This window comes from Phytophthora sojae, assembly GCF_000149755.1.
Source record: "Phytophthora sojae unplaced genomic scaffold PHYSOscaffold_11, whole genome shotgun sequence".
NCBI lineage: Eukaryota > Oomycota > Peronosporomycetes > Peronosporales > Peronosporaceae > Phytophthora > Phytophthora sojae.
The window spans coordinates 2,183,846-2,192,408 of record NW_009258125.1 but is presented as its reverse complement, the minus strand read 5'-3'; the positions used below and the strand labels follow the sequence as shown (position 1 = coordinate 2,192,408).

General features: G+C 49.4%; 4 protein-coding genes across 4 annotated transcripts; 2 read left to right on the top strand and 2 right to left on the bottom strand.

Annotated features, from left to right (window-relative positions):
• Positions 1 to 965: 965 nt before the first annotated feature.
• Positions 966 to 1,826, top strand: PHYSODRAFT_340308 (hypothetical protein; the record flags this gene model as incomplete). The annotated part of the gene is made up of 2 exons (XM_009538442.1): positions 966 to 1,265; positions 1,467 to 1,826. The coding sequence occupies 2 exons, from the start codon at positions 966 to 968 to the stop codon at positions 1,824 to 1,826; spliced, it is 660 nt and encodes a 219-aa protein (XP_009536737.1).
• Positions 1,827 to 2,133: 307 nt separating this feature from the next.
• Positions 2,134 to 3,705, bottom strand: PHYSODRAFT_340307 (hypothetical protein; the record flags this gene model as incomplete). Its single annotated transcript, XM_009538441.1, has 3 exons — positions 2,134 to 2,798; positions 2,857 to 3,416; positions 3,491 to 3,705. 3 exons carry the CDS (start codon positions 3,703 to 3,705, stop codon positions 2,134 to 2,136), a joined length of 1,440 nt encoding a protein of 479 aa, XP_009536736.1.
• A 1,812-nt stretch (positions 3,706 to 5,517) lies between these two features.
• Positions 5,518 to 6,084, top strand: PHYSODRAFT_526409 (hypothetical protein; the record flags this gene model as incomplete). The annotated part of the gene is made up of 1 exon (XM_009538440.1): positions 5,518 to 6,084. One exon carries the CDS (start codon positions 5,518 to 5,520, stop codon positions 6,082 to 6,084), a length of 567 nt encoding a protein of 188 aa, XP_009536735.1.
• Positions 6,085 to 8,187: 2,103 nt separating this feature from the next.
• On the bottom strand, positions 8,188 to 8,541 carry PHYSODRAFT_372603 (hypothetical protein; the record flags this gene model as incomplete). The annotated part of the gene is made up of 1 exon (XM_009538439.1): positions 8,188 to 8,541. A coding segment is annotated over one exon (354 nt), but the record flags the coding sequence as incomplete, so codon positions are not given.
• Between the last annotated feature and the right edge of the window lie 22 nt (positions 8,542 to 8,563).

Genomic DNA, 8,563 nt, shown 5'->3' with positions numbered 1-8,563 from the left:
CACTTATCACCACAATGATATTCTCACCCAACGTCGTTTGCTTCCTCACATTCTATACCAACTCCATCCAACTCCCACCTTAATTCATTCTACCTTACAATATACTTCTCGTCAATGTCCACACACCCCAACGGTAATGGGCCTACTTTGGCTCACTACTTTAGCTTACACGTGTGCGCGTGTATGTGAGGAAGCGTAGTTTGGTTTAAACTAGAGTTAATTATACTCGGACCTCCGAGTATAGATTAATCTAAATAAACGATCCAAATAATGTTTTTGGGTTAAAATGAGATCTGCTATTTTTTTTATGTTTCTGACTTCCTCTAAATGTAATATTCTAAACTAGGAATCTGCCAACGGCTGGTTGTCAAAATTCCAATGCTATGCATGTCGCTCATTGGCTAAAAGATGCTGCTTTCAGCCAATAGGAATCCTAAGTCTCTATGGACCACCCGTCGTGGTGATCGTAAATGTATGTAGCCTTTGGTGTGTCTACACCAAGGTCGAGAAAGTCTTTCGAACCTCTAACAGACGTCGTGTCTGTTAGAGTTACAAGTGACTGTAGCCACTTGTGCGTGTAACCCTGTTACACCAACCAAAACACTCACTTCTCACCACATACCCACCAATGTACCACATATATCCACCTCATTTACGCATACCATACTAGAGGCTTTCAGAAGCACGGCTTTTCTAAAAATACGTAGCGAAAAACACGTAGCGCCCATAGGTAATTTTGACTACGGGATTCCCGTAGTGGCGGGCTCTTCAGAGATACGGAAAGTAAAAAAACCGTGGCAAAAGTACGTAGCGACTCTTCGCGCTCGCGCAAAATTTCAACTCTGCTTTTCGGCAACCAAAGATCAAAGCTTTGCTGTCGGCACTCATCGGCTGCAAACGCATCGACGATAGACGAGGAATGCACGCTGGTGCTGAGCCAAACCGTGAAGGGGGAAGAGATCGCAATGCTGCTCATGATTGAGCTGGTCGCTAACGCCCCCCTGTCCTACCGAGACCGGATCCTAGTTCCAGATTTTCGCCTTGACATCCTCTCAATGCCTGATGGTGAAGCCAAGGACCAGTTTCGTTTCATCACCAGCGACTTGCAGAGGCTCGTGCGATACCTGAAGATACCAGACCCAGTGATAACCAAGGAGGGCGTTCGTGCAACCTCACTCGAAGCTTTGGCGGTGTGTCTTCGCCGCATGGCATTCCCGCAGCGTTGGATTGATATGGCGGGGATGTTCGGCCGCTCCGTCGACACTGTGCCACATATTTTACTTTGTTGTGGAGCACCTTGATAAGACGTTCGCAGAATTGCTGTACTTCGATGCAGAGCGAATCGCCAAGAACTTAGATCGCTACTGTCAAGCGATTGCTGCAAAGACTCCAGACTACATTGAGGGGTGTGGGGATTCATTGATGGCACGGTGCGTCCAATATGCCGACCTGGAATCGGGCAACAGGCCGTCTACAACGGTCACAAGCGCGTCCACGCCTTCAACTTCCAAACCGTAGTGGCTCCGGACGGTATGATCTGCCATGTTTACGGGCTGGTCGATGGAAGGCGACACGACATCTACATGCTGAGAGAAAGTGGTCTCATGTCGCTTTTGGAAGGCAACGATGCCTTTCATAACAAGCTTATCTACGGGGACCCGGCCTACGGCTGCACGAATGTCTTCTGCTGTCCATTCAAGGGATGCCGAATCGATGCGCCGCAACAGGAGGTGAACAAGGCCATGAGCAAGGTTCGGGTGTCCGTGGAGTGGTCATACGGCGAGATCACGCGCAATTTCTCCTACCTGGACTTCAAGAGACAGTAGCAAGTGGTCATGACACCCGTAGCAACGCTCTACAAGATCGGGGTTCTCTTCACCAACTGCATTACGATCGCGAGAGGCAAGAACAACAACTCGAAGTACTTCAACTGCCCCCCACCAACATTCGACGAATACTTTGGCATGACATGCTAGAGAAAACACTCCAAGCAAGCGCCAACCAAAAAAAAACTAATATGTGCGGCTAAGCAAAGCAAAAAGAACTCATAGGTGAAGTTGACTTAAGTTTAAAGTTCGATGGCTACTTAACCGGCCGCAAACGTGCATGGTGTAGACGCAAAATGGTTTCTGGTTACTCGAGTCGGAATTCCGGCTGGGCAACACCGCGGACACGTTGCTGGGCTTCAAACTGATCTCTCAGTAGCTGCAGTTCATCTCGGCGGAGTTGCATTTCTTCTCTGCGAAGCTTGAGCTCGTCCTTCCATCGGGTTTGGCCGATCATTTGCTGTTTCTTCTTGAAGCTGAATTCTTGTTCCCATCTACTAGCTTCCGCGCTCGACTTGTTCTCCAGGAGCTCAAGTTGTTTACGTTGAAACTGTTTGTTGTCGGCACGGTTCTGAGATTGAAACACCATGAAAGCGCCCATTATTCCTGCTGAGTTCGCGATAGGCTTTGTCGTTCCTTGAGCCGGTGGTGGTGCATGTCTCGAAGTGTCTCCAGTGTCAGAACAATCCTCAGCACCCTCATCACTTTCAGCTTCTCCCGTCGCCGCGTTATCTCTCTCGCTTCTACGCTTCACAGCTTGGTCACGCAGAATTTCACCTTGTGTTTGCAGTGCCGCTGCTTTGTCTTTCTTCTTCTTGTTTTTCTTCTTCTTTTCCTCCTCCACATCGCGGATGCGGTCCGAGATATCTTGAAGAAGCCGCTTGTGCTCTGTATACTGCTCAGAAACCCCCGATTTCTTTAGGTACGATTGATCGTCGAGCATGAACTCGGAGAGCAGCAGCTCCAAACGGTCTTTCAGAGTTCGATCCAGCAATTTCACCTTCAGATGCTCACTCAGGTAATCCGCGACTTGCTTGGTAGCGTTGCTTCTTGAACCCATGTTCGGTGGCGTAAGGTTCAACGCTGAGCATCTCCTTGAACAGCGCGAGTTCGGCTTCTTGCGTGAAGAAAAACTTCTTGGGCTTCTTTTTGGCGTTCTTCTCCTTTTTGCTGTTGTTCTTAGCCTTGTTCTTACTGGGGCTTTGTTTATCAGCTGAGCCGCGCTCACCGTCACGCTCACGGGTCTCGTGTTCACGGTCAGCTCTGGTTTCATCTGATTCATCCAAATCTTGGTCGAGAATGCTTTGGAGTCTCACAGCATCATGCGAGCCAACTCGGCGCTTGTGAGCGACACCTCCGACTTGAATTACTGGTCCTGATGGGGCTGCGTTGGTGGTGGCTGCTAGCGAGACGCTGGAGCTGGCACTAGCACACCCAGCAGCGAGTTCAAACCCCTCATCATGGACACGAAGTGGTTGTTGAGCTTGTTGTTGACCAGCTTCGGAGTTGTCCGGTGCTTTCAACGTCTTGCCTGCGCGTGGAGCGGATTTAGACCGAGTCTGACGCGTAGGCTTCTTTCGCTTGGAGCTGCTGGGGGCGGGGAAGATGCAGCGCGCTTCTTGCTTTTCTTCTGAGCGGTGGAGGAGCTTCTCGACCGGTTGTACTGGGCCTTGGACGTCTCGGAGGCAGCTGGAGCCTTCGCGCATCGGTTGCGGCAGATAATCGAGCACACGCGCACGTCCAGGTCCCCATCGCGAAGCGCATTGGAGCAGAAGTGGTGGATGGGCTTCTGACAGGCTGTGCAAGGCTCGGCGACCAGCTCCTCGTCGCCCAGGACCTCACATCCACCGTAAGCGCACGGCGCTTGCTGCTTGGTCATGCTGCTCTTCGCACGTAGATTTGGGTTTGATTTTCCCGTGACGGACCACTCGGCCACGGGTTTACGGAACCAAAACTCACGTGGCGTCGCCCGCGCCAAAAATAGATCGCGTCGCTACGTATTTTTCGCTACGGGTTTTTGTTAAAATCACGTGCTTCTGAAAGCCTCTACTATCTTCCGCAATAACCCACTCCACTATAAATTATGAACTACAATATACTTCGAACCATATACTTCAGCATACGTAAACCAAATTACATTTGAGTAGATATTCGGCTCTGACTGTCTCTTAATATTATTTAAAATATATGTTTGGATGCTAAAACTGAACTCGGTATGAAAATTTCAGCTCCGCAGGCTTCATATTGTACTAGCTCCACAACTACATTGACGCAAGCTGTTAATTATAGGGTACTTATGTCTTTCTCTGGCACGTATAAGTGGAATGGAATAAATAAATTCCCCACTGATGAAAATCTAGGGTCCCCAAATCTCAGGTGCTGCAGCCAAATCTAACAATTTAATTCTCAAACCTTATATTACCGTGTATAATTTATAATAAGCTTTTAAGTTTATACATTTTCAATAGACAAAAATCATTGGTTTCCCTTCAGATGAGTAACATGTCACTAAATCGGGGTACCGAAATTACCACCACGATAATCCGAATTTAGGTTATTTTTCGGAAAAATGGACCCTAGATGAACGTTAGCATAGAGCGGACATTTAAGGAATTTTAGCCAATAGAAAGCTATATTGGCTAAAACAGAGACTTATTGGCTGAAAATTTAGGAGGTACGTGGACTTTAGATCGACGTCTAATTTCGGGAAAGGAGGCCCTAGAAAGTCCTACGATGAACGTTCATCCGGGTCGTAATATATTTATACGTAGGTTTCCAGTATCCAGGTTCTGGGGCGCAGCATACAGCTTGTTGGTTCATAATTTACGCACACAGAAAATACTCTCTCCACATGTTCCGTGTGTAACAGCGCACAAACGAGGATGAAGCACAGCAACCAGCGCAATTCTGCTGGTCTGCTGACCGTTGTGTGCTGATCTAGGCGGTTGATTGATGCTAATACCTGGTCAACTTACAGAAGACGAAAGATGGAAGCTGACCTACCGAGGGTCTCTCGGAGTATTCTTTCTCGATGTCAACATACATCAAAACGACACCCTACAGCTTCAGTATCCACGGCACAATTGCACACACGCCATGATCTACACACATACGACAGGATCTGCACAGGCGTGGTCATGCTCGTCTACAGAGGCAACTTGCTGCATCCTAGTGGTTTTCGGCACTGTCGTCTGGGACTCCCGAGCTTGGCTTCTGCGAGTCGCAGGGCAACAAGTGGACGTCGTCGGGCGCAGTGTCGGAAGCCAAAAAAGGTGTACAGGTCTGGCGAGCACTTTTGCCGTCCTGTTGCGGACAAGTTGTTGTACACTCGTGCCAGCAAAAAAAACCGGCCGAAGAATTTCACCGAGAATGTAGTATTGAGACTACAGAGCGCGGATGGACAAACAAGCAAGGAGGTTAACTCGCACGATGGATACGCTGAATCTGCTGCTGTATCGGTCTCAGTCGTCGCCGCTAAAGGTCGAAATGACGACTCAGGTAGTACGCAAGTCGAGAACCATGATGATACTGCTGACGAGGGATTAGTGTGGATCGCATGCCGGTAGGGCTTGCGTATTGGTACAGGGTCCAGTGGCAAGATGAGCCCGATGGATACCGGTGGGCCGACTCATGGCTGCCTAGGAAGCGTTTGGTGGAGGACGGCTTTGAGAAAGCATATGCGGTCGTGGACATGTGGAAAGCGTCTAAGTACGCGTCGTTTTACGAGTTTTGCCGAAGGAATGGACACGTGCACAATATCGGTGCCTCGCCGTCAGCAAATGGAAAATGTGCAGTTGTTGCTGTGGAGACTGCAGTTACGCTTATCGGTAACTCTGGTTGGGCACCGCCCGGGTGCTTTGGTGCATTTGTGGAGAACTGCGACCAGTGGGGTCGACCCTTGTTGCCTGACGGTCTGACTACTCGAAAGCTTCGTTTCTACATCAAATACCTGAATGATCGGTGTGGTAGCTCGAAGACAAGTCAGATCAGCATCCGCGTATTCGATGACAATTTGCTAGGAGGTGTCAACGGCAAGAACGCGTCGGAAGTATTGGTGAAAACCGCTCTAGCGGATGGAGTTTACGTGTGCGCTGCCTACTGCTCACTACGAGTGACGCACGGCTTTGCGATCAAAGTTTTGAGTGGTGATAAGCTCATTTACGATGACAACAATGTTGCGGTGGAAGTTCAAGCCTATGACGCAGAGTGGATCATGGGGATTATCTTTTTGCGCCGAATCGCGCTATACCTCCCTTAGTATTTTTGGCTGGCAGCGTCTTCGTCTTAGGTATTACCTCAATTGGCTTAGCCACAATATGCATTACGGTAGGACTGAGAGTTTTTAAAATGAAGCCTCGGGTTTGTTACTTACTCGTATCTTATTACCACGCTGTTAGTCAGGTCAGACTACAACACGCGTTCATTCTACAAAATCCTTGAACCAACCCAGAAGATCGTAGCACACCACTCAGTATGCGGGCACACAACGCAGTATGGCTCTTCGCGGCAGCGGTGGGGAATCGATACGCGCGTTGGTATGCAAGCTTTCGTCAAACGCTACCTGAATTGGAGCGGCGTAGCGTGACACAACCATCTTGTGTGGCCGTGGCGGTGATAAAATTCGGGACGCTTGGCGTTACATTGGGCCGGAGGAACGCGCACGTCCAATCCAAGCAACACCGGATTCCAGTTTCCCCAATGATACGTACGGCATCATGGACGAACGTAAGGCTTATCCAGGACAACGAAAGAAGACGTCTGGCACAACATCGCCCAAGACCACTACGGCCAAGAAGGCTGTGGTCACAACGTCTACTGCCACAACGACTACGGGCAAGATGACTACGGCCAAGACGAAGCGGCAACACGTACAACCGAATTCCACGAACAATCCAAAACGTGTTCGATACAGCAGTCGGGTGACTGATGAGCCGATGCCAACCCAGTCTGTACAGCATGATACTCAGCTCCAAACACGATTCGCAGAGATGGAGCGCGCGTAACAACTGCTACACAGTGCTGAGCAAAGTGCAGGATCTCCGAATCCACGCATCATACAATGGCGGGAGTATGGTCGGTATTATCGAAGCTGCTGTGGCCGGTGCGCAGAACGCGGTCGTCTTGGCCAGAATCAAGGACAGACCTAAGACAGTGGAGGACGCGTTTTCTGCTGTCGCACTTCGCCTGGACGATGTACTGGCGGTTCAAATGGGAACCGCTCAGTTTGAACCGGACCCTGAGTACGATCAACCTGATCCAAGGTTTGCTGCGGCGCGGATTAGACGGGCAAAGCGACGATATGATGATACCAAAAGCGCCTTGTACAAGCTTTTTGTTGAGCTTGGAGCGGATGAACCTGGTGAGATCGTCATCGGGAATCGTACGAGCCGATTCTTTGGGAGAGTTTAAGTGCATCGAAACTTTTTGTGAGGATGCGATTTAGGTTGTGGGTATCGTCGATTTCCGCAGCGATAAAGCAAAGAATACATGTATTCAATCACCTAGAGGGTTTGACCTAGTCAGTGTTCTCTATTCTAATAGAATGTCTTGAACTGTCAGCGCTGGTGCTGCATGAACAGGCCTTCCAACGGGCCCTGGGAGACCTTCAGAACCGGGAGCTGAGGGTGCAGTGGCGCTTGTACTGTTCGTCTGCTTCGTTTTTCGGCGAGACGCTTTTCCCTTCGATTTTTTTGTTTGGATTGTTTACGCTTGGATCCGGAACGTTTTGCCTTGGCCTTTGCTACGATTCTGTTTTTCAACTTCGCCAGTGGGTCGCGTACACTACTGGTGATGTTAAATTTCCGGAGAACCGCGACAACATGCCAGCACATCAGCATTTTTGAAAAGTAGGGACAGGTGCATCGCTTGCGTGTGGTATCAACTAGCCACCCATCAGAAGGCATTCCTATGCGATGCGAACGCCGTAGAGACCATGATGTGGCTTGCTCGAAAAGCCTTTTCCAATTCATGACCGTGTCATCGTCCTCCTGTCCATCTGAATCCAGTCTAGATCGTAGTATGGCTGGGATATCGCTGGCCGACGAGTATCGGACGAATATGATGCTGGGTTGTCTTGAGTGGATCTCAATGATAGAAACAAAGCCAATTGGCTACTTGGTCCTGTTGCCGTATCGGTAGCGTGGAGGGAGCCGCATTGACTGTCTCCAGAAGAAATCCGTTTTCTTCTGTCGGCGCGTAGAATCTCGAGGACTCATAATTGGTTCGCATCGCTTGTCCTGGTGATGACAACTCGAGAAGCTTCAAGCATAGCTGCCGCTGCCTTCCCTAACTCGGATGTTGGTGTGGATGTATATTCTGATGGCGCGGGCTTGACGGGACTCGTCGTTTCGATGAAGGCCCCGATTTTTTCGAGTAATCGACACATATGATGCTTACGGCGCTGCACAAAATGCTTTAGTCCTCCATTTAGGTTCTCGCAGGGATTGTTGGTTAATGCGTAGCCCTCAGAATTGTGGTAGAGTTGCCATCGCCAATAGCGGCCTTTTAGCCACTGCTGCTCGAAGTAGTCCGCGCATTCAACGCGATGTGTCTGCTTGCGCCAATTAGCTATTTCTCGATCTCGGGTACGCTCGAACTCCAACAAGCTTTGCGTAAAATGCATGTCGACAATCGAGTTCATCACATTTCTCCTATCATCAAAGGGCAAGTGTTGTGTGCGTTTACGTACATTGTACATAACGTGAAAATAACACATCAGCTTCGTAGCATTTGCAAAA